General features: G+C 46.3%; 1 protein-coding gene across 2 annotated transcripts in view; it reads left to right on the top strand.

Moving 5' to 3' along the window:
* LOC126526254 (glutathione hydrolase-like YwrD proenzyme) overlaps positions 1–25,069 on the top strand; it is a 77,587-nt gene extending 52,518 nt beyond the window's left edge. The window contains exons 5-9 of one of the 2 annotated variants that reach the window (XM_072284004.1): positions 9,029–9,197; positions 10,143–10,305; positions 10,650–10,820; positions 12,967–13,061; positions 24,753–25,069. In XM_072284004.1, the coding sequence (XP_072140105.1) occupies positions 9,029–9,197; positions 10,143–10,305; positions 10,650–10,820; positions 12,967–13,061; positions 24,753–24,993 (839 nt within the window). In that variant the 3' untranslated portion in view covers positions 24,994–25,069. Of the gene's footprint in view, positions 1–9,028; positions 9,198–10,142; positions 10,306–10,637; positions 10,821–12,966; positions 13,062–24,752 lie in introns of both variants that reach the window. The other variant, XM_072284005.1, reaches the window with a different exon arrangement.
* The last annotated feature ends 516 nt before the right edge of the window (positions 25,070–25,585 follow it).

The following is a 25,585-nucleotide window of genomic DNA, read 5'->3' as shown; positions in this document are numbered from 1 at the left end:
CACGAGCGTAATCAGTTGCAAAGCTCGGCACAGAAGGGATGATGGTGTGAAACAGCAATGTGGGATCGCGACCATACAAGAGGTAAAAGGGCGAATATCCTGCAGTGTCATTTCGAGACGAGTTATACGCGAACGTCACGTAAGCTAGCGTGGCGTCCCAGTCGCGGTGATCATTGGAGACATATATCGACAGCATCTCTTGATTGTTCGGTTGAGACGTTCCGTAAGACCATTCGTTTGTGGGTGGTAGGCGGTGGACAGCTTAGGTTCAGTGGCACAAGACCGAAGGACGTCGCCGAAAACTCGAGATAAGAACGAGTGACCGCGGTCTGTAACTGTCGAGGTGCACCGTTGTGGAGAATGACGTCATAGTGGATAAAATCGGCGACGACTGTTGCAACTAGTCGGCAACGCCTTTGTTATCGCGTAGCTTGTCGCGTAATCGCGTAGCGTGTCTCGAAGGGAATACAACCAGCAGAGTGCGTGATGGTTGTGACGACCGAAAACGTGTGGCCCCACAAATATGGCCGGCGCCTGGCCACAGCCCAAACTAAAGCCAAGCACTCCGACTCGGTGATGGCGTAATTTCTCTCGGCAGGTAACAGCAAGCGGCTGGCGTAAGCTATCACGCACTCGGTACCATTCTGTTTTCGGGCGAGAACAGCGCCAATGTCATTGTCGCTGGCGTCAATGTTGACTTTGGTCCGTGCAGATGGACCAAAGTGGGCAAGTATGGGAGGCGTGGCCAGACACCCGATGAGAGCATGCTCCGGGCCACATCAGAATGGCGTGTTCTTCTTTAGAAAATCTCTCAAAATCCGAGCAACGTCGCCGAAGTAGTTGAGGAAATGACGAAAATAAGAACACAGGCCGACGAAGCAGCGCACTTCAGAAGCATAACGTGGCAAAGGGAAACTGCGGACGGCGCGAACTTTTTCCGGATCTGGTTGGACACCGGATGCTTCAACGAGGTGTCCCAAGGCGGTAACCTGACGGCTCCCGAATTGACACTTCGTGGAGTTCAGTTGAAGGCCGGCTTTTCGGAAGACCCCAATAATTGCAGCGAGTCGGGTAAGGTGGCAGCGAACGTGGCAGAAAAAAAGCAAAAACTTAGTCAAGGCAACAGACACAGGTGGTTCATTTGTAGCTTCGCAGAATAGAGTCCATCATACGTCCAAATATCGCAGGAGCATTGCGTAGACTAAAGAGCATGACTTTGAACTGATATAAGCCATCCGTAATGATGAAGGCCGTCTTCTGGCGGTACATTTTATCAACTGAAATCTGCCAGTAGCCGGATCGAAGATCGATAGACGAGAAGCATTTAGCTCCATGAAAGTAGTCCAATGCGTCATCGATGCGTGGTACTGGGTACACGTCTTTTCGCGTAATATTAAGTGGCGATTATCGACGCAAAAACGCCATGTACCATCTTTACTTTTCACAAGGGTGACAGGCAAAGCCAAAGGGCTGGCTGATGGCTCGATGACCCCTTTGCGGGCCATTTTGAAACCTTGTGACTGGATGACTCGACGTTCAGCATGCGATACGCGATAGGGACGCCGACGAATAGGATTCATGTCTCAAGTGTTATAGGGTGGTCAACAACAGATCTTTGGCCTAAAGGCCTGGCGCCTAAATCAAAGATGTCACTGCACGATCCATGCAGGTGACGTATGTCCGTGGACTGTGCAGAGGTGGGGTTGGGTGCAATCATTTTCGCGAAGTCATCCGTTGAGGAGCCAGAGCTATGAGCCGCAACTGGCGCTAATGAACCACTCTCGGCATTGAGACTCAATGTTAAATCGGGAACCCCTAGAAACGCTCGCCAAGAACATTCCGGCCAGAATCACTTGAGGGCACAGGCTGAAATTCAGAAGCGGTAGAATGACGTTGTTATTAGTAACCGTGACGAATGTATGCAGAACAGCAACGTTCTGGTTCAAAAGCCCGTCCATGATGGGGATAAGTACATAGTCACCGTCAGGAACTTGTAGCTGGGCGGTCGAAATGACGTAAGTAACTGTATCGGGTGATAGACGCACATCGTGAAGCGCGCACAAGTGTGGTGGGGCGGTGCTCGGAGAATCGGCGAGTTGAGTCAGTTCCAACTGAAGAACGCCGGTCGCGCAGTCTATGAGAGCAGAATGAGTGGATAAAAGTCCAATCCAAGGGTAGCGTCTTGAGAGCAGTTTTTGATGACAGCAAAGATACCAGAAGTAGGGCGGCGGGCTATAATTAAACGCGCAGTACACATTCTAAGAACAACGAGCACGCCGCCGTCGGCCCCACGAAGCACTCAGGCAGCGTTTAAAGGACCTTCTTTAAACGTCTATGTAGTCTAGCACTCATCACAGATACGTGGGCTGCAGTGAAGACGAGTGCTTGGACAGGTACGTCGTCTATTTTAACGGCTATTACACTTCTCCGTGTAGGCGCAGACAAAGGATGGCCTGCGGTAGTAGGCAGTGCAGCAACACCTCGGGGGCTGCATTTCTTAGTTTTCCGAAAGGTTGCGGCCAAACGCGACAGGGGACGAAAGGCGACGTCGCTGCATTGAACGGGAGGTTAAGCGACGTGTTTGTGGTGAACGAGACTGGTGTCCGCGCGACGATGGTGAGCGGCTGTACCACGTGTTCCGAGCAGAGTTGCCACTGCTGTTAGGCTCGGTGGTGGGCAAAACTTTGCGGGTATTTCCATCAAAACGGCTCAAGTTGGTCGGTGTGCGAGGTGTTCAGGGCCACGAGTTGCCACAGTATCGGGTGGCATGACCAATGCGGCGACATGTGAAACAGACCGGCTGGTCATCCACAGTTCTCCACTCATTCGGGTTGCGATAACGTGGGGGAGAAGCGTCGGGTTGGAATGAAAATAGTAGAAGAGCGTACGTTAGCTCTGGGATTGGCAACAGCACACGCAGAACGTAAACCAATCTTTTCATGTTCCTGGCGAACGAGGGCTTGTACGAGAGGAACGGACAAATTGGTAGCATCAGGGCTATGCGAACAGAAAGCTGCGGGCGCCATCGCACCCAGTTCACGTCGAACTATTCGCACCAGTTCATCTGATGGCGATGCCTGCTGCTGTGCGGGTCGATCTTCACACGTCGACGTTGCGGCAGTATTGGGAAGTCCGGCGAATGGGTGCAAGACGCGTCGGCTTTTGGCCTGTTCGGATTGTCGGCACTCTTTAATAATATCATCAACTGTAAACCAGCTTTTGCACATGAGCATATTAAAGGCGTCGTCAGCAATGCCCTTAGGCACGTGCCCGACATTCTCAGCTTGTGTCATGTCGTGATCGGCTTTACGACAAAGTGCCAGCACGTTCACTAAGTACGAGACCTAGGACTCCGTGGGGATTGGGCACGGGAGGCCAGTTCCTGCATTGCGACAATTTTACGGCCGGCTCGTTTGCCTAACATCTTTGTGAACTTTTGTTTTCATTGGTCCCAGCTGGTTAGCTCCTCTTCGTGGTTTTCGTACCACACCTTTGCCATGCCTCTTACGTATAACAACAGGTTAGCTAGCATTAGCGGTGAGTCCCATCTGTTGGTTCAACTCAGTGCTTTGTACATAACCACCCTTTCTTCGACATCGGTGCCATCGGTCCCACAGAAAGGTCCAGGATCCTCGGGTTGCACAAGCACAACTGAAGGTGACAGCGATGTGACTGGCGATGGTAACCTTGGACAACGACGTTGATCCCCCGTGCTCACCGTCTATCATAGTGCGGACGGTGCGTGATGCGACATCCACTGTGGAGCTATGGTTCCAGCCGTGGTACCCCACACCTCCCACCAATATGTTATGGCGATGTTGCGAGTGTAGAAAAACTATATTTGCAACATATATACAGGCTGAGTCACAGTAGTTAAGATGGCTGACCCCCAACAACACGTACCAGCCAGCGTCTCCGATCTTCTTCGTCCTCTCTCTTCTTTCATCCTTCCGTAACAGTATGAATCGGTTGTACCGGCGTTACAAAACAAATGTCAAAGGAGAACAGTTTCTATGGTGGCTGGAATAATGTCGTGATTGTGGAATTAAAAAAATAGCCTTCCTAGAACCTCTCTCTACAGCCGACTTGGAACAATGTAGACATTCGAAAAATTCCGATTTGGCAAAAATTCAAGTAATACATGCGAGATACCCGATGTGTTTCGGTGGGTGCGAGACGCTCCTTCCGTTAGGTTCTTCCTTCGCCGACAAAAAGCGACCAACCTCTGAGGGCTCATGCACTTCGGGTCGCGCAACACAGGAAGATGAGCAGTTATGGGGGTTATGTTGGTCTCGGCATGGTTTATATTTGTTCAACGCGGATGGATAGGGTGCGAATGAGCGATAGGGACCTCACTTATTGGAGCAATTATGAGAACTTTGCTAAGTACGGATGAAGTTGTTAAGCTTGGCAACAAGTCTGATAAGGACTTTAACAGTTGATGAAAGTCAGATCACGTCCGATAAAGTTGATAAGGACAGAAGACGGTTGATGAAGATTGGATTGATTGCGATAAGGCTGGTAACGCCCGATAAGGGGTGATAAGGATCGGATCAACTCCGGTAAGGGTTGGTACCGGAGTCGAATTCTTATAAGATTGCTAATGACTGATATGGATTTATAAAGATTTATAGCGGTCAGATCAAGTTCGATAAGGTTTACAATGTCTCAGGATTGCATGAGGATAAGCAAGTCCCAGAATGCTTACGCATACTGAGACAACTCCAGTAGAGTCTCTGCCATAATTTTTGCAGTGGTGCGTTCGCACTTTAAAGCAGTTCGGTGTTTTCTAATCAACTTTGTGAAAATAAATGAATGAATGAATTTATTTCCATAAATATACAAGTTTATGGAGAATATAAGGAAAAAAGTTACAAAAGAGCAACTTGAGTAGTCCTTAATCCTTCTCGTGACAGCAGCAGCAGAAAACAAACACATGGCAAAAAAGGGGGAGGGTAAGAGAGAAAGAACAAAAACAATAAACGTTCTCATACAAGTGTACATACAGCAGATAGCACTAGAAAAAATACATAACTCAATAAAAAGAAGCCTACTTATACAAAGGTTAAAGGCTAATAGGCACCAAAGTAATTTAGTAACTTGTTTTTACTGCAAGAAAAGACATCAATACCATCGTTCAATAACTTATTTAATAAATGAGGTAAAGGGTATGAAATGTTTTGTTTCGCATAGTTGGTACGTAGGTATGGCACAAACCAATATTCCGGAAATCTTGTAGCATAATAGCTTCTATTTCGTGTCAAGTTGGCTACAGACCTGACGTGGTTAATGTTTTTCTGGCATTCCTTACCATATGTTAAGGCTAAGCGAAAATTCAAGAGATCAGGAGCTTTAAGTATCTTTAAGTCTTTAAATAATGAATTAGTTGGAAAGTCAAATGGCACTTTGCACACAACACGAATGGCTTTCTTTTTCAGACGAAAGATACGATTAATACTAGTGGCAGATGTTATGCCCCAAACCAGGCAGCCGTAATTTAGGTGGCAAAAAAATAGAGTTATAGAGCAGAAGTTTTACCTTCTGTGGAATCTGTTTAATAGTGAAAAGAATACCCGAAACTTGAGAAAGCTTGTTTGTTAAAAAATTAGTATGACAGTTCCAAGACATGTCATGATCAAAGAAAACGCCTAAGGTTTTAATGGAATCTCCGAGCGTGATTTTTGAAGAGCCAAGTTTAATGCCATCCTTCAGGAGAGCATTCTTATTCTTGGCTTGAAACAAAATTGCTTTAGTTTTTTCTGTGTTGATTTTCAACCCACCTTCGACAGACCAAGTATATAATTTCTTAAGCACACAATTCGCAACTGTAAGCAGTGTTACAGCATTACATGAGGAAAACAACGCGGTTATTCCTATTCCTAAATGTTCCTATAACCTCAGATCTTAATTAACAAAGTAATTTAGCCTTAGAAACAAACTAGCCATTTACTCATATGCTGCTAACACGTTGTAATAGATCAACTTGCTTGTTATTATTTTTATTTGCAACCTGTGGCGAGCAGCCAAGCATAGACGGAAAGCGCAGAGTTAAATTTAGGTGACCTTACTTTATGTGTAGATTCCACAGCGTTGCACCTAATGTATGAAGGAGAGCAAAATTACTTTTCGGCTCTACACGTACGGGAGACTCATATACTTCTATAATGCGACAGCACGACAAAACACCTTCAGATGAATGGCGAAGGTAATACGTTAGCTTAGAATCAATAGAGCGACACAACGTATTGCCACAGTCGGAATGAGGCATGTATGAGGCGTATACTTCAGCGGGACTCTTCTGTAGCGCTTTCATTAGAACACTCGGTGCCATCTAGCGCCGCCGCTGCGAAGCCGGCGGCTGGCGTCCAGAATTTGTGGCGCGCTCGTGCGTGGGAACACCGGGAAACGCGCCATGCAGCAACCGGGCTTCTCTCTCGTGTTTCTATCTGGGCATGCCGTGCTTTCTAGTGGCACTGCCGAGAAGTCTGTGTGCAGCTTCTGAAACGAGAAGCTTGGCGTGCCACTGCGTGCTAATACTGAGAAGGTTTTCTTCGCTTGCCGCAGACGCAGGGGCACATACTCAGTAACAGAAGTTGGCGAGTTCATTTAGAAGCGGCGCATACCTAGTGCATGCGTGTCGGAGCCTGCTAATGCCACGGGTTGCTCTTCTTGAGGATCTCTTGTGTGGTGGGTGTGATTTCACTCTATATTGGACAAATTTAAGCAATCTTTTTCGTGATTGCACAATGATACATTCAAAGTGTGCCATACGTAGTTACCTAAACTGAAGTCAAAGACGCTCAATCAAGAAAGCCACACACTTACTGGCACATGCCTAGTAACCTATGTTGGCATCAAAGATGTTCATTGTGGACTAGTGCAGACCGAGCTTCCATAGGCACTACTGCAAGTCGGTCCAGAATAGTTTCTTCGAGCAGCGGCACCTACCCCGTCACGCGTCTACAGCGACCCATGTCGGCAGAAAATAGGTTCATTCAAAAGCATATTTACTTGCAGCGCCAACGAGGCAAGATGAACCAAGAAGAAAGAAGTAAGGCGAGCGCTAACTCAAGACTAAGAATTTATTTCTTGCAGATACCGCATAAATGGGAAAACTGAGAAAATAAAGATGTAGCTTTAGGGACTCGTCTGCTAGCTACCGTACTTCGTTGAAAAGCAGGACGTATGTACACATTGCCACATATTCAGTGGTCTAAAATCATCCCATGGTTGGTTTCGCACCTCGTTACCTCCGTATAGCAGCCCGATGCACTGGAAAACAGACGACTGGAACAGTGACTGGAAAACAGTGACCAGACGACTGGAAAACAGTGAATTACATTTGATTTACTCTATATGCGTAATGCGCACAAGGAAAATGCAAGAGAGTTATAGATACTTGCGAACATGTGTGGCAACGCAGCGACAAATCAAGGCTTAAAGGAAGGAAACCGTAATTGCGTGGTGTCAGTCCAAGATCAAGGCATACCCAAAGTTTAGCAATATAATTACCTCGGCGTATGCATAAACGAAGGAAAGCCTTGCTCAAGCCTCACCAAGATAATCTTTAAACAAACGGGAAGCGGAACGCAGAAACAATGGGCAAGATTGCACTTTGCGGCCACAGTACATATCAGGTGGTTTGTGTAATCTTGAAAGGAGTAAAAGTGCAAACCCTAACGCTTGCAAATCTCATTCTGCGCTTAACATGGGACATCTTGTCGGTGCTAAAGTTAACGAAAGATCGGTAGGCCGGTAGGCTTTAGAAGACCGCGTTAAAAGCCCGAATAAAACAGTGCAGGGTGACATTGTTTCGGCCTCTTTTGAAGTCACAGATTGCAACCAAGTGTATGTCTATTGAAAGTATACATAGGCAACCAGGAGTCATCAAAAACAAAGTGAGAGAAAGAAAGACCATAACAAGGACGACAACGGAATAGAAAATAAAAGGTCATGAAATTTTACATGAATGTGAAGAACGAAATTAGAAGGAAAAACCTGTACCATTATACAAAAGGCAGTTAATCCAAGTAGTAGCATGAAGCAATAGGAGGTAAATTTAGCATCGCGCGGGCTGCTCAGAGGGCAGTAGCTTTGCAGCAAGCTTGTCGATCCCGGTGGAAGTGGATTTGTTGGAGAGAGCTGATTATGATCATAGAAGGAATAAATTATCGAACTCAAACTAGTGCTCACCAGGTGTTATGGGTCTACAAGTGCGCACTTTGATGTAGAAATTTAAACTTGCTCGAATTTGTTGCTTGAGCGTTATACACCTACGTACAATAAATTTCTGGCAGAAATTCGGGTAGCCTGACAGAGGGATAGCCAACTCCATCAACCATGGGGAATTGTCTGTCTTATGGGAAGACCAAGCACCGGAGATGAGGGAAATCGGATAAGTTCAAGCCATGTACGATCACGGCGGACTCGAGTGCCGCTGGGTAATTTTGGACGCCACCAGGAGAGTAATTTGTGTATGCTAGTACCCAGGGTATCTTCTGCAAAGCAACAACGCCCAATACCTAGAGGGAGTGTGCACAAATGCAGAATTTGATAGTGCGGTAACACTACCTGTAACACAAATTAAGCAGGTAAGTTTTGATGTATGTTAAGCAGGTAAGGTACGTTTCAGGTAACTACAGGTAAGTTTAAGCAGGTAAGAAGAATGCAACTTGTATTTTTGGTTACGTCATTTCTGTACCCTATTGGCCATGCCTCCTTTGCAGCATGCACATGACTTCACACGTACCCCAGTGCAGCTGCGGCCCTGATTGAGCCTACCAGATTTTTTTTCTTTCTACTTGTTCAAGTTACTACCAATAAATTCAGAACGTTAGAAAATCATTATAAGTTATCAATTCAGCACTCAGTAGCCGTACCTGAGTCGAACCGTGAAGCTTCAACACTAACCTACGGTGAAAACGAAGAACATGTAGTTCGGAAGCATGCCTTTAAATGGTTTAGCACTTTTCCCTCCTTCTTGACGTCGCCTATAAATGCTGCTTATTCTGTCCTGTTCTTCTTGCAGACTTGAAGCAAATCCCTGGTCAGTTCGAGCACGTTGTGATTGAGGCACTTCGCCACGCCATCGCTGATGGCTTACGATACGTGGGGGACCCTCGCACTGGTGGCTCACTGGATGAGATGCTCTCAAATCAGCGTGCACGTAACATTGCTACAATGGTGAAATTGGACAGGTACATACATTTCAAGACATAGAAAGCTCCTACGAAAGATCAGAAACTCTATGTGCTAGGGATGTAACATGTTTTCAGAGAAGCGTCCTTATTACACTTATATAAATCTGGTCAGCAAGGCTAGGACAATTCCAATAGAAACCGTTTTGAGAAGCTTACTTGTATTTTTCATTTCAATATTTAGAGGGAGATGTATTATTTATCAGAAATTATGTAACTCACTCTCTCTCTCTCTGAGTAAAGGAGCGCACCGAAGCTGTGAACAGCGGACTGACACTCATGCATCCCATGGCCCCGACACTTAATCAATATGCTACTTTGCATTACAGCGACACGTTTGATTTTTCTTACCACATTCCTAAGTCCCGGGACACGTCCACTCGGACAAGTCTTTGACAGAAATTGCGACTGAGCTACGCAAGCAACAGTTGCGAATGAACTATCTTCGTAGACTAATGCATCCTCAGTCTCACGTATGAAATGTTTTATAATCGGTACTCGACAGGGCAGCCTCCTCAAGTGCTAGGTAGCAACATATATTTTCTCAGAATATGACATGCAAATGCTAGATTGCTGTTTTAAAGGACATAAGCTTGTTCGCCAAATTCTTTTCATTAGCTTTCAGAAAAAGGTATCGTAGTGTAACTAGTAAATCAGAGACGTTGTTAATACCATCTCGTTAACGGTAAGATATTCGCGGTGCAAGAGGTTGATATTTTATTGTGGAGCTTAGAGGAACCAACAGCTACTGCGCGATTAGTTAGAGGTAACCGTTTGTTGTATATGTTATGCAAATAGTTACGTGTTATGCAATGTTACTGAGCTAAACGATGATGCTGTTTGCACAGACTTCCACTAAGCGCTGCCTAACTTGTGTGTACATCATCGATTTGCGCTGAGTATTTGCGCCAAGAGCAACACGGAATTATTTATTTCTACTTGCAGAAGAACGGAAACCGTTTACCCGGAAGCTGCACTTCCTCTCGAGAATTTAGGTACCACGTTCGTGGCGGCTGCTGACGAGGCCGGAAACGTATGTGGACTGATCGGAAGCCTCTCACATTATTTTGGATGTGCTGTCGTCGAAGAGCACGGATTTGCCGTTCAGGTAGGAGGCAAATACCACCATTGAAGAACATCAAGCGGAGGTGCGCTTTCGCTGTGTCCGTTTTGTGCCCGCAGGCCACGGATCGCTTTAAGCACTGGAAATGTTTGGTTTTGAAGTTGTACTGAGAACGCTTTCAAGAAATGTTTGTTGCGTTTAGCAGAAGAAAATATATGTTGCATGCGGTTGCATTTGAATTGCAGCTGGATTACTTATTCGCATGTGTACTTCGAAAGCGCGTTTTGCTTGCCGGCGGAAATTCATGGTGGAAATAGTCGAATCATTGAAGCTTCCCTATCTCGGTAAATTTTCCTATTGAAGAGTTGTTCATGCAGGCTTTCTTGCAGAGACGGGGAGCCGCATTCAACCGTGTTTCCGGGCACCCGAATTGTTTCGGGCCCCGAAAAAAGCCCTACCACTCGCTCATGCCTGTTATGGTGACCGACGCATGCTCGCGAGATTGGCTATGCACGATGGGCAGTATGGGTGGACTCATACAGACAAGCATCCTTGCCCAGGTAGGATCATAATTGAAACCATAAACCACAACTTGGCAACACAATGCAATTAATGTTGGGCTTGTAAATCCTATTTTCTAGAAGTAAATTTGATAAACAAACAAATATCTTTGGGTAGCTCTTGTTAGTTGCAGTGAAGTTCTCTTATAATACCCTTAGTTGCTGGTGATGAACGTATAATAACCTTTGAGAGAACAATGTTCGCCTCAGCCTCTACTCAATGTATTGAAAAGCAGCCTCGCTTTCTTTAGTGCGAGGCTTGATTTATTTGGGAGTGCTTTGTAGTGCAAGTTTTTATCAGGTGCGAAGAACATCAGCAAGATACAAAAGTGTAATTCAACGGTTTGATGAGAAACTTCAGAAGGAGAAAAGAGATAGTGACATGAAGGGAGGGGGTGCGCTAGGTGATTTCATAATTGTTGGGCTCCTGGGAAAGGAAGAAAAGTAAATAAATCAGGCATTGCTCACATGGCGGGCCAAGGTTTTCTAGAAAACACAATATAAGCACATATTAAATGTGAAAAGTTCAAAAGAAGAACTAAGAAAGAAAACGATAAGAAATCTTTCAGGAATATTAATAATTTAGTCATTTCAACAAGAATGTACTACATTCAGTGGTAAATATATAAATGCGAAACTCATTGAGTATAATACACGTTTGCTCTAAAATTATGAAAGTAAAGAAAGAGTAACTGTAGACAACTACAAATAAATAAATGAACATTACAGCCTAGACAGAGAAATAAAGACATTCATTAACGAGCATGAGTGAGAAAGAGTTCTTTCTTCACTGAAAATGGGTGGCCTCCTCAGTCCAGGCAGCCATTGGCCCTTGCTGCTTCCCTGGCCTGGTTCACCAGCTTTCTCTGGCCCTCGAAGTCGGGGGCCGCGGGCATGGCCTTCCAGCATTCTTGGCGGTCTTCTTCTGTGCTTTTGTTTTCACTTCTTGTTTGAGCTGCATGGCCATTGGGTTCTGCAAGACTAGGACACCCCATCCCCATGCGACAAATGGTGTCCGGCGCCCGGCAGGATAGGCAAAGATAGGAGAGTTGGGTCGGGTGAATTCTATGCATAATAATGCCGTGTACATAGGAGTTTGGAGACGCCGCAGAGCAACTGTCTACTGTGGTTAGACTGGGCTGTGACCGCCTTGAAGAAATAAAATTACAGTGCTCAATTCTAGTTCATCTGGGACCTGGTAGGGAAGCTTTGCGGTTTATATATTTTTTATTATACGTAATAATGGAAGCTCCTGCTGTACGCAGATCATATCCATCCACCCTACTCCCATAGCAAGTCCATGCTAGCTTGCTCTTCTTGAACGAGACTATGCAAAGAAGAATTTACAAACTATGCATTACCTGTACCTATGTATTATGCCTGAATAGCATATACAACAGCCACAAGCCAATTTTGCAAATAGAAATAAAATGAACAGAGAACAGTGTGCGCTCCCATTTGACACCTTGTGTTAATCACGATTTCTATTTATATGCTGAATTAAAATGTGCTATATTCTTCTGCTTATTATATGAAACGATTGATAGCGCTAGGTGGTTAGACGTATGAATAATTCCTAAGGTTTGTAATTTACTCATTTCATATGCAGTTGTGCCTGAAAGTAAAATGCCCATGCATATGAAAAGCCGGTGTATCATTTTACTATTTTTGCGTGCCAATATTTGAATTGAAATCAGTTTAAATAATATGTGTGTACTCACACCTATGAAGACAGAAGGAAGCAACTAGTGCTTCCTGCTGAAAACCTTTGAATGCCACGGGTCTCAATCTTGGAGATCGTCATAGAGATTGCCTATGGCAAGCTTAACATACTTAACAAGACCAGCAAATGATAGCAGGAGTGTGAACCAAAGATCTGTTTTGTTCGCGTCCTCACTTAATCTCCTGCAGTATCTCTACTTTTACTGCAAGGCTGCATTTAGGTTTTGCTTTACCATTGTTCGATATAAGTGAGGTGCCACCGTCATGGCAAGAAACGTTCCTAAGTCACTGAAGAATTATTTACGAAAATATTGACTATCCTTGTAGAACTGATCCACTGTTCAATGTCGAGATATTTTGTTTGAAAACATATGCAATCACCTACTACCATCTTTCAGAAAATGTTATCATTGATCTCTTGCAGGTGCTGCTTAACATGGTAGAGCTTGGTCAAGACCCGCAACAGTCGCTATCCAGACCACGCTTTCTAGTTGGGAGTGCCATGAGAGTACATCCAGAGTAAGCATTTAGTTTAGACATCTTGTTTGTCGAAAAGCTACAACGTCTTTTTTGCGAGAACATAACAACTTATATGCTCAACACCTTACATACCCCATACAACTTACGGGATGAAGCTTTCACGGATACTCGGTCTTCGTATATACTTCGTCTTTCGAGAAAATGAAAACCAACACATGCAAAGACTACAATAAAAAAACAAGAAGATTATGCTTCGGGGCCCGCACAGGTGCTGGGTTCCCAATGACAGCAAAGGCAATGGCTGTTGTTTAAGTATGGTTGAGATAGCGTAGTGCGTGTGCACAGATTTCATGCAGATCACCGCGTGTCCTCTTCAAAGCCTTGCACGTCGTCTGTACACGTAGTGATACTAATAGTAATCACGAAGGTAAAAGTTTGTCCGTGGGGACAATGTACGCCAAGTCTAAGTCTATGGAATGGCCTGTCTTATGGTGCTCAGATAATGCATCTGTGGTCACATCTTTAGACACATAATTTCATTTCATGTCATTTATTGCACCTTAAGGACCCGAAGCTATTACATAAGGGGGGGGGGGGGGGGGGGGGCGTACATCGAGTTTCCAAATAGAATACAATTAAAAGCAACTGGTGACAAAATTCAGAAAAGTGAAGCAAATCAAAGTAGCATACGGTAGTACGAAAACAAGGTAACAGCACGGTACGCTGGGTGTGTTTTGTCGTAGAGCCGGTGATGGGTTAGTTCGTGAAATTTTGGTCTTTCTGAGCATGAAGCTAGGAAGCGTTGTACACGAGGTTATTGTGCGCGAGAAGACCGAATTATTTATTGCCGATGTTCGGCCGCTTATGGGTGCGTCGGGACCTGCGCGTGCTAATCTCGAGGATAAGCTGAGTCGTGGGTTTAGTATTGCGTCCTTTGTACACGACTTACCAAACAAGGACTGAAGCAGGCGAAGTCTAGCGATTATGCGACGTGATCAGGCTGTTTCACATGGCGCGATTATCAGTCAGCGACAGAGTGAATTCCGTCGCTCAGCGACCATCGCGACGTCGTGGGCTCTCCGCGACTGGATTCCACCAAGCTGGCCGCGCCGTCGCTGAGTCGCAGAGATCAGCGCGATGTGGGAGGGGCAATATGTTACGAAACAAAGCGCCGTCAAAATAGGCGCTTTCCTGTTTCACGGCGCGGGGGTAGCTCTGTGGAGCAATGTCAGGCGCCAGTTTTAGCTATGTTCTTATAGGGCGTACCGACCAGTGTTTGTGGCTTAGGAGCTTCAAAAATATTTTTTTTTTTTGTCTTCCGCTTATACAATTCCTTTAAAAGAAGTAGTTGCACGCTATTCAGGTCGAGAGAAGCACGCCGCTTCAACATCGGGCACGTACCCACTCGATCGCCGCAGTCGTCAGCGTCTTCATCGCTACAAATTGCGCCAGCTGCTTATACATGCATACTGAATAGTAGCTTTTTCTTCTGTAAAAGCAAATACTCATCCAGGAAAAAAAGTTGCGGCTACCATGGTAACAACGAAACTAGAGTGTACTAAACGGAACCACCCCACCGATGCCGCACAAGCAGCACGCTCACACTTGCGGTGTTGTGCAGCGCCTCACTCCCCGTATCTGCAAGCTGTCGTAAAGTGTGAACGCTTTTAAATGTTAAAAAATGCTGTACTTATTCTGTTATCCAATAATAATAGGAAAATTTGAATATTTGACTAGTTTCCATGTTGTTTTTATTTAACGATGCAGGCATGGATACTTCGTGAGCAGGAGACAACCTTGCGCATCGCTGAGACGGAAATCGCGCTGCAGCATACGCATGTGAAAGCTGTCAGCGAAAATCGCTCTGCGACGTGCGCGGCGGAACGATTTTTTTGCCCTAATCGCGCCCTGTGAAAGAGCCTATTCAATTGCTGTAAGGGAGGGAGTCTGTTTAACAGTGGTTGTACTCATGTACGGAGAACAGAAAGATGTTATAAAACATGCTGCACGGTATGGTACTGCTTTTATTTCATTGGTGAGGTACGATTGAGATGGATGCCATATCGATGACACGTGCTCGAACTGTGGTCGCACGTACATAAAGTATGCCACTTTCTTGAAGTCAGTGAATGTGCACTTAAAATTGTGGGAGATGCCTCATGGTATCTATATGCGATAACCATGATTGGTATGGCGCTAAATGCACTCCTTGGTACTTAAGCTTTAGCTGAGCTGATAGGGGACGAATTAATGTGGCAAGGGTAGTTTAGGAAAGGTGTTTGCGCGAGAATGTTATCAATTTCCATTTCGACAAGTTTAACAGCATGAGCAATTGATTACATCATGCAGTGATATTATCTAAATCACGTTGCAGGGTAGTAATGTTGTCTAAGTTATGTATAGGCTTCTAAATAACGCAACCATCGGCGAAAGGCCAAGCTTTTCACTTTATTTTAGCGGGAAGGTCGCTGATACAGATAAAAAATAACCGTGGTGATAAACCTGCACCTTGAGAAGCGCCTAATGTTGCGCTAAAGAAGTGAGAGTTGCTGTTATTGGCAGTGGTAAACTGAATTAGATGTTTCAGAAAGTGTTTCAGCCAGTGGATTAGTTTCCGAGTGATACCAAGGGAACAAAATTTAATCAGCAAATTATTATGAGGTGCTCGGTCGAATATTTTCAAAAAGGTCCAGAAATATGGCATGTCTCGCACGTCGTTCATTCCTATAAAGCAGCAAATGAAGTGCTAATTCTGCCTGTTGAGTTTTGCAGGATCATTGTTTTCGGAAGCGGTGCTGTAGCGGGTAGAAGAAGCAAATCGATTCGAGATAGGCCATTAGGTTGGAAGCGATTATGTGTTGAAGCAGCTTGGATGTCATGCTACTAAGAGAGATTGGTCTGTAATTGGTGCCACTTTCTGTGATTCCGGTTTTAAAATCAAGGACCATTTTACTTATTTTCCAATTTTTCAGAACGGCCGAGATTTGCATGGTTGGGTAAATATAAGGCAGAGTATTTTATCAGTTATTTCGAAGGTTTTTTTTAGTAGCCTATTGTTAATGTTGTCGCAGCCTGCTGATGGCGGTATTTTAAGGCTGACTATTAGTTTTGATATACCCTGCCCGTCTATCTGAGCATCAGGCATAGCTATGGAGTAGGATTCTGGTAGATGTTAAAGGTCAAGCTCAGGATTGGCAGCGAAGACAGATGATAAGTGATTATTATGGGCTGTTTTTGAATGGTGAGGTTTTGCGTTTAACTTCGTATAAAGGGGGTTTGGTGGAAATAATACTGTAGTGTTAGCAAGCACGCGTGATGTAACGTTATCAAGCCCGCGTGCTAATGTATAGATTAAGCAAGACAGATTACACGTGTTGCACTCTTGCTATAATGTCCATTCATGAGACCCTTTTCTGTTTCGTTATAAAACTAGCAACACCAAGCAATCAAGCGTTCTTTGATCTGCCACTACCCGCCGGCTACGTTCCATCACTTCAGTGGCGACGAGAGTGGGACAGGACCGGCTGCCCGATGACAGCCAGGCCACCTGAGTTCGACGACACGACCAGTTGCTGGAACACGTACCGGGTCCGTTTGGAGGCCTTTCTTGAGGGCCACAGCATTACAGATCCAGGGAAGCAGCGTGCGCTTCTTCTGTCAGCATTAAGTGACAACGTGGTTCGCGTACTTCAAGGCCAGTGCCAGTCAGAATCGATGAGCCACCTGAGCTATGAGGCCGTCCTACAGCACCTGGACAACCACTTCGATCCCCAAATCAATGAGATAGCAGTGAGCTATGCTTTTTTCATGCGGAACCAGGCGGAAGGCGAAAAGGTACGGGACTACATAACCAACCTGAGACGTCTTGCAAAAGATTGCAGTTCCGATATGTTTTTGGATCGCATGTTGCGGGATCGGATTGCCTGCGGAATCCGTGATGACCAAGCTCGACGACACATGTTGCCTCAGAAGAAGTTGACTTTGGCGGAGGCAGAAGCTTTTGCTCTAGCAGCGAAAACCGCAGAATCAAATTTCCGGGCAATGCAAGAGAGGAGCTTCAGCGACAACGGTGCTGCGAACTTCATACAGAAGCACAGGGTAAATCCGCAGAAGTCCGGACGTGGGCATGGATCCATGACCGAGGCTACTCAATGCCGAAGATATGGCTCAAACCATGTTTCGGAAGTGTGCAGACACAAGAAAGCGACGTGCTACAAGAGCGGCAGGAAAAGACACCTGGCAAGGATGTGCTCTAGTGGTCGCGCTAACCCCTGAGGAACGTACGCCTTTGAAAGAGCTAGACGGCAGTGACGAAAGTGGAGACTAAATGCTCTACGCTTTGGTGGCTCACAGCTACAGTAGTAACGAGTCCGCACGGCCATTCGAAAGGGATTTCATCTGGGAAGGCCGGAAACTGCGCATGCTGGTGGATACAGGATCCACTATCAGCGTAATTCCAAGGACGGTATTTGAAAACCATCGCGAATAGTGGCCGACACTGGAGAAGACTTCACTACGGCTGACATGCTTCCTGGGGCGTCTGCCGGTCCTTGGCCGAGTGGCCATGAAAGTCGAATGCGATAATACGCAAGTAGACAGCTTGCTGGTGGTAGTGCATTGCGACGGGCCTCTGTTGTGCAGCCGGAACACCATCCAAGCCTTCCAGAATGCTGGCATGGTGCTACTGGAAGAATGCGTGCCGCAAAGCGTAAATGTGGTTCACTCCGACGTAGCCACAGCAAAACTTTTGGATAAATTTCCAGAAATTTTCGAGGAGAAGTTGGGGTGTTGCAAGGGGCCGCCCGTGAAACTACACAAAAAGGAGGCCGCTGTACCACGCTTTCTCAAGGCTCGACCAGTGCCGTACGCGCTTCGGGAAAAGGTGTCTGCAGAAATTGACCGCCAAGTACAGGAAGGAGTGCTTTCACCAGTGAGAGTTTCCGAGTGGGCTACGCCCGTCGTGCCCGTAGTGAAGCGAAACGGTTATATTAGACTGTGCGGCGACTTCAAGCTAACCGTTAATCCGGCGGCACATCTGGAACAGTACCTGTTTCCGAAAATTGAGGACATCTTCGCATCATTGTACGGGGGGGGGGGGGGGGGGGGAGTTGTTCGCCACTTTGGATTTGCGGTATGCGTTTAATCAACTTCCAGACGACGACGAGGCACGAGAAATGGCCGTGTTGAACACACACAAAGGGTTGTTTGCATACCACCGCCTCGCGTTCGGAATTGCATCGGCTCCGGCTCTGTTCCAGCGCCGCCTTGAATCCGTTCTGCAAGCGTTCTGCAAGGCCTCCCTCGCGTCAAGGTGTACTTGAATGACATCATTATAGCCGAAAAGCAGAACGACAACTCAACTCTCCGGCAAGTCCTCGAGCGGCTGCGCGACAATGGACTCAAGTTCAACCGTGACAAATGCAGGTTCCGCGAGAAGCAAGTTTCGTTCTTAGGCCACAAGATCGACGCAACTGGCCTACACCCTCCTGAGAATATGGAAGCCATCACCGACGTAACAAGACCGGAGATGGTGAGCCAGCTAAAATTCTTTTTGGGATTTCTCACTCATTACGCCACGTTTTTGCCTAACCTTGCAACCACGTCAGCCCCACTCTATAGGCTGCTGGCTAAAGGAGTTCTATGGCAATGGAAAGCCGAACACGAGAAAGCCTTCCAGACAGCCAAGCGCGCCATGGTGGCAGCGGAACAACTGGTGCACTACGACCCCGAAAAGCCGTTGCGGCTTGAATGCGAGGCCTCGCCAGTTGGAGTTGGTGCGGTGCTGTCACACCGAATAGGGAACACAGACTATCCTATATCGTTCCGTTCGAGGGCACTGACACCTGCTGAGCAGAATTACTCGCAATTGGAGAAAGAAACGTTGACCTTGGTGTTCGGCGTTACTAAATTTAGATATTACTTGTTGGCGAAGCATTTTACTTTCGTGACGGATCACAAACCACTGAGAGGACTGTTTCACCCGGCGAGGCCGATTTTGCACATGGCAGCAGCGAGAATTCAACGGTGGGCATTGCTACTGTCGGCTTACCATTATGAGCTCGAGTACCACCAAGGACAGCTAAATGCTAACGCAGATGCTCTCAGTCGCCTACCACTGCCGTGCTTAGGTGAGCGAGGAGGGCAAGAACCCATGGAATACGTACTTTATACGCGGAGCCTAAATTCCATGACCCTTTCCGCTCAGCAATTAGCGGACCTGAGCCGATAGGACGATACGCTTCATCAGATCAGGGGGTGGATCATACATGGCTGGCCGCGGCAGTTATCGGTAGCACAGCAACACCTGATGCCGTACTTTTCTCGCCGTAACGAGCTCACGGCCTGTCAGGATCTGCTTTACTGGGGCCATCGAGTAGTGCTGCCAGAGGGGGCGCGACAATGCATGCTAAAGGAACTGCACGAAAGTCACCCCGGTATCAGTGTCATGAAGCGCACAGCGCGAGCGTTATTTTGGTATCCTGGACTAGATAGGGACACGGAAGTGTTGGTTAAAAGCTGCCCTCAGTGTATACAATGTTGGCCCATGCCGGCTGCTGAAGTTCTGTCTCCATGGCCGGCGAGAAACAAACCATGGTACAGGTTGCATGTGGACTTCGCGGGCAACATCAGTGGCTGCCACGTTTTTGTGTTGGTGGATGACGAGACGAAGTGAATTGAGACCATACCTCTGAAGACCGCCACAGCGGAGCCGACCATTCAAGTACTTCAAGGTATTTTCGCACGTTTTGGCCTGCCCTACTGCATAGTATCTGATAAGGGACCACAGTTTTCAAGTGCCACTATGTCCAGTTTCTTGAAAGAAAGTCAAGTGAACCACATCAGAACAGCCCCATACCATCCTCAGTCAAATGGGTTGGCGGAACGGGCTGTACGGACAGTAAAGGAAGGGCTTCGAAAGAATCCGGCAGGTACCATTGCAGGAGCGACTAATCAACTTTTTATTTCGTTATAGAACGACACTCACTGACAGACAAAAAGGTGACAGATAATGATGGTTCCGGCGAACCTGTTCTAGGAGCAGCAAAAGCACCAGCGCGGTGTCAACCTGGCAGGCAAGTATGGTCACGTCAGTTTCAGTCTGCTCGCAAGTGGAGGCCGGCGACAGTAGTGTCCATGACGGGAGCACGCATGGTTACCCTGGAAACACCGGAGGGGCCGCAGCGGCGCCACGCAGACCAACTCCGGCCACGGCTCGACACAGGGTCGTCACCTAGCAAGCCGAGCGAAGTCCAGACCGGCAACGAAGCTAAGTGTAGCGCCGAGCAGGCCGCAGCTCATGGAGGTTCGGACGCACGGGATGTCGGCTCTCAAGCCGAAGACCAACAGCCACCACGTCGTTCGACTCGCCTACGGAAGCCCCCAGATCGTCTCACTTACTCCAGCTTAGGGGGAAGGGATGTAGTGTTATCAACACGCGTGATGTAACGCTATCAAGCCCGCGTGCTGATGTATAGCATAAGCAAGACAGATTACACGTGTCGCACTCTTGCTTTCATGTCCAGTGATGTGACCCTTTTCTGTTTCAATATAAAACTAGCAACACCAAGCAATAAAGCGTTCTTTGATCTGGCACTACCCGCCGGCTACGTTCGATCACTTCAAATACTGTAGAATATTTTAGGATTAGTGTTCTATTCTAAGCAGCAGACAGACGCTTCGGTGGCAGCAACGCAAAAAGCCCTTTATTCAAGGCAGCAGCGTACTTTTATAGATAACGCTGCATGCCGGTCAGGCAAATGTCATTCACGGTACAATCTTATCATACCGCCTGGCCGATACAGAACAGTAAGTACGCAGTATGGCGCGTAAATCAAAAGAAACAATCTTGCTTTTGCTTCGTCCAAATCTATGAGGCACTGTTTCGTCCACCGGCACTAAACCCTCCATCATTTGGATAGTGGTTTGTTTTAGCTGATCTAGAGAGGCGGTTTCTCCTGTTCAAGAAATTTTTAAGCATTTGTTAAACCAGGGATTCCTTGGATTGTTGTCAGAAGGATTGCAGGTATAAGTTTGTTTTTAATTATCATAATGTTTTATAAAGATCTCGGTTGGTGTACAGCCTACGTCTTTAATTGCAATTAAATTATGTGCTTCTGCGTCCCACAACAATGGTCTGATTATTAGGTATGCCATAATGGCGGGCACAATCTGGGGTTCTTTAATGTGCACCTACATCTAAGTACACAGCTGTTGTCGCATTTCGCCCGCATCAAAATGCGGCCGCCGTGCACGGGATTCGCTCCCGAGACCTCGTGCTTAGCATCAGAGCACTGTTGCAACTCAGTGATCAGGGCGGCTACTGTTTCTTAGATATTGTCACGTGGTAGTGACGGTTAAGAAGGCAGCAAAGCTGTGATTAACGAAACAAGCGTTTTATTGGGCGAACTTGTGCCCTCAAAAACAGGCTACACTTAAATAACTATGGTAGCGGCGAGAACGATCGGCGGTCGCCAAAATCTGATCGGCGGGTCAGTCGTGTCGGCTTTTATAGATCAGTCGTCGAATGTTCCAGAGTAATCGCTAGGACCCGCATGCCTTCCACAAAGTTCTACGCCATTCGCGTCGCGCATACATGCAATCAGATTACACAAGGTTTGGCGACAACAGACAGCGGATGGAACCATCCATAACATTCCAGAAAGCTCCGACACATGCAAGTGCGTCCCGCGCTGTGCGACAACACCGGCGGCGAAACGCGTCGCCTGATAAAGACAAGTACACGTGTCAATATGTACGCTGAATTTGTTTAGTGAAGTGTCTCAGTCCTTTATTTATAGACGGTAATCAGAATTGTTATAGTCGGGCATTAGTTTCCATGTTCGGGACCCTTACTTTTTTGTTAGCGTGAGAATTATATGAAATAAACTGTTATAACTTAGCCGATTTACAGCAGTAAGTCTAGAAATCTCATCAGGGCAAGTTTTAGTAATAGATTAAGTGTGCTTTCTCCTCTAGCGGGATATGTTATGACTTGGTGAGTGTTGCAGTGTAATGCTTAGTCAAATGAGTGTAGAGATTCTCTAGGTGGGTGTTTTCGGGATGCTGTTACAATCGTCCAATTAATGGGTGAATAAGTGAAATTCCCGGAGAGAAAGATGGGGGACTCGGGAAATATCTTTCGTGTTTTCTAACGAGCCCCGCAACTTATAGCAAAAAGGTTGTTGGCTGTCTAGTGCTCTGTAGCAGGCTCCAAAGATAGATTTCAGGGGTGAATTCGGCACACATATCCAGCTTAGCTCTAGGTTGTTGTCATGACAAGTGAGGGAAGGTTGTAAGTTGTTTTGATAGCTATTAGTATGCCACCTTTTCTCCTGCCATATATATCATGGCGGTATAGCATGAAGTCTGAAGATAGAAATTTACTATTTCTGATGTCATTCAGCCAGGTTTCAGTGAGCACAATGATATCAGCTTCTATATCGGCGATATAAGTGCAGGGGTGATAATGTTTGGGTATAACTCTTCGTATGTTAGTGAAGGCAATGCCAAGAAGAAAAAAAAACATGTTTGACGGCTTGGACGAGAGACCGGGGTGATTCTGTTTGGAGCGCGTCAGGTATTTCCTTCAATGGCGAGGCCGGGAGAAGAATCTGGTTATTCATTGTATTCTGAAATGTGGGAGCATTGCTTCACGCCATCAGTGTCTGCGTCGTTGAACAATGTTTCGTTTTTTGCCCACGGGAAGGCGATCAAGTGCAAGTTTGAAAGGACATTTCTGGGGGGGGGGGGGGGGGGCGGATAAATTTAAGCACATTTCTGCATGCGTACCGTGTGGCGGGTGCTAAATAAAACCTTACAGCATAGGTATTACCTTTTGGTTAGCAGCCGCAGGCCAAGATTGTCTCTTTCGTCATCAGATGATTCAGTTTCGCAACAATTGGCCGCTTTTTGCCTCAACAGAAATTGGCAATATGGTGATCACGTTCAATATTTTCCGCGTATAGTTGTATTTTTAGATGTCCTTGTTTTTTCCTCTGAAGCGTCCTGTGTTTCGTTTACCAGGTTTTCAAGAACAGGAAAGAGAAAGTTGTTTCTGCGCATTCGTGTTCTTGTCAAGATTAGCAGCTTTGAGGATTTCTATGTCGCATTTAATTTGCTCAGTATTGTTTGGGGTGTCGTCAGTTACTGTATCCTTTTATGACAATTCCAACAAGGTTAATTGGTTGTTTAATGATCACAGCAATTTGTGTTGGGTAGTTTCAGCACCAATAATGTCAAAAAGAATTGTCTTTTCTTGTTCTTCCATTTGCTCAATAGTACTTAGTATGCACTCTACTTCGCGTCTCCCAGCTGGGCCAGTGTTGAGTTCCATATCATCAGAAAGTAGTACAAAAAGCTGGCACAGAAGTTTCAAGGCTACAGCATCGCAACAGAAACCAAAGGCGCGACACCAGTTGATGTCATAGGGGCGTGGCACCGTAACTAAGAACGGGTCATGGGTAGGAAATTCGTTTGAGATGTCGATGTAAGTAACCTGGAAGGTTAGAAGCGGGATAAGCATTATGAGGCGTGCTGTGTTGTGCCCCATCTGAGCTGGGCATCTTGTCCGGGTATGTAGGGCCCACACAGGTGCGGTGGCTGGTGACGTCATGGATGAAAAGTTACCAGGCGACAGACAGTATTCATGCTCGATATGAAACGGTACGTACGTCCGGTGGATCGACTGGTGGGTGGGGGATGACGTAGTCCATTTAATGCGGAGCTTATACTGACTTGACTGTCCAGTGGAAGGGCTACAGTCAGGGACAGCTGGTCCGGCAGTAGGCTAATCATCAATCTTACAATGCATCACTGTTGATCTTTGCTGCATTTTGTGCCGTGTTCGTGTTGAAGTAGCGGCGTCTGTTCTGTAAAGATTGTTCTGCAGGATGTGGAGTATTATGCAGCAATGCGTGGAAGCGTTGTAGGCACATTTGGTCACACATGTTTCTTAAGCTACACCGGCATGCTTTGTTACATCTAAAGTGAAGTTTTCTTGAATTTCATGTTTTTTTCTTGTATTTTGGCTGCGAAGCTGTTCGCAGACAGTAAAATGACGAAATATTTAGTTGGCTACGTGTCCCGAAACACACAGCTCGAGAACAATGTCCTCTTTTCCAGTCACAATAATTTTCCTTTCAAACGAAGTGTCTACCAATATTGACAGCCGCAGTGATTATCGTATGACATCATATGCTTTGCAGTTAGCCTGCAAGGAGGCGCGCCTTCTCTTTTAATTAACGAATTTTTTTTAGTTATTGTGATGAATAGAGAGCCGTGCTTCTTACGGAGACTCAGATAACAAACGCTTTAACGGAAATCCACCTGGCAGGGAGGAACATGATCAAGTTAAAACTAACTTCCGCTAAGAGTATATTAGTCTGAGCGTCTTGATGTTTCGGGGCGTGTACGGGTCCACACTCACAATTTAAGGAAACGTGATGGCTGCTGTTTATTTGTGGGTGAGTTAGCGCAGTGCGTGTGCGTAGATTTGACGCAGATTGCCACGTGTGTTTTTAACCGTATGGCGCATCTACTGAATGCGCCGTCATACTAATAGCAATCGCGGCGACAATAGCTTGTCCGTAGCTATAACGGTCACGAAGTTCCAGTCTGTTTTACTAACTGTTTTTTGTAACTATTAGCCTAATAATTCTTCGCTAACATGCACCTGCAGTATTATGAGCATACTCTTTGTTCAATACAATCAATGTTTCTCCTTCACCGCAGCTCTCCACTGGTTTTGGAGCCGAGCTTTGCGCAGGAGGCACAGGTGACACTAAGACGCCGAGGTCACACACTTAGCGTCAACCATGAGAACCTGCGCTTTCACCACGGGGGCCACGCCAACATCCTGGCTCGGGCAACACACTGGTGGTCCAAGGAACAAGCAAACCAGCAGCCAAACCCCAATGGTTCTATCTGGTGCGGAGCGGAGCCTCGTATTAACAGTGTTGCCCTTGGTTACTGACAAAGACCAATAATACAACGGTGCAGAGGGTGGCAGTGGTAACATATTAACGCTTAATAAAGTTAGCCAACGCAAATGTAACCTGCTATGAGAGTAAATAGCATGCAATAAATATTAGGGGAAAGTCAGGCGGAACCCTTCTAAAGATGACTGTGGACGTTTCAATCTGTTGTGCAAGCTGCACATGACGACCATGCAACGACCGCGATGGCAGGACGATTCACTATGAGCCCATAACAAGTGACCCCAGCTATTAGACGACTTCATCCACTGGATCAGCGCAAAAGGCGTGACGAAGACGGTATAACGAGAGACGGAGGAGTGATTATGAGGGAACGAGCACGGCAGCATCATGTCCATGAGCGTATACCTAGTGACCCCAAGCTAGTAGGCAACTTTAGTCACTGCATAGACAGATAGACAGAGGGTCAAAGGAAGCGATCAAGCTTATGTGCCGAAGTAACAAGGCTCGAACCAGCAATAGAAATGACTTGGGTCACTCAGTACGTGACAATGTTTACTTACGTGCCATCAGTATAGTGTATTTTGTTTTCACTCTACCCATCGCCGATTCCACGTCTTCATAGAAGCT

The sequence above is a fragment of the Dermacentor andersoni genome, chromosome 8, assembly GCF_023375885.2.
Source record: "Dermacentor andersoni chromosome 8, qqDerAnde1_hic_scaffold, whole genome shotgun sequence".
In the NCBI taxonomy this organism is placed as follows: Eukaryota; Metazoa; Arthropoda; class Arachnida; order Ixodida; family Ixodidae; genus Dermacentor; species Dermacentor andersoni.
Note: the sequence above shows the minus strand (reverse complement) of the source record. Positions and strands in the feature narration are given on the sequence as shown.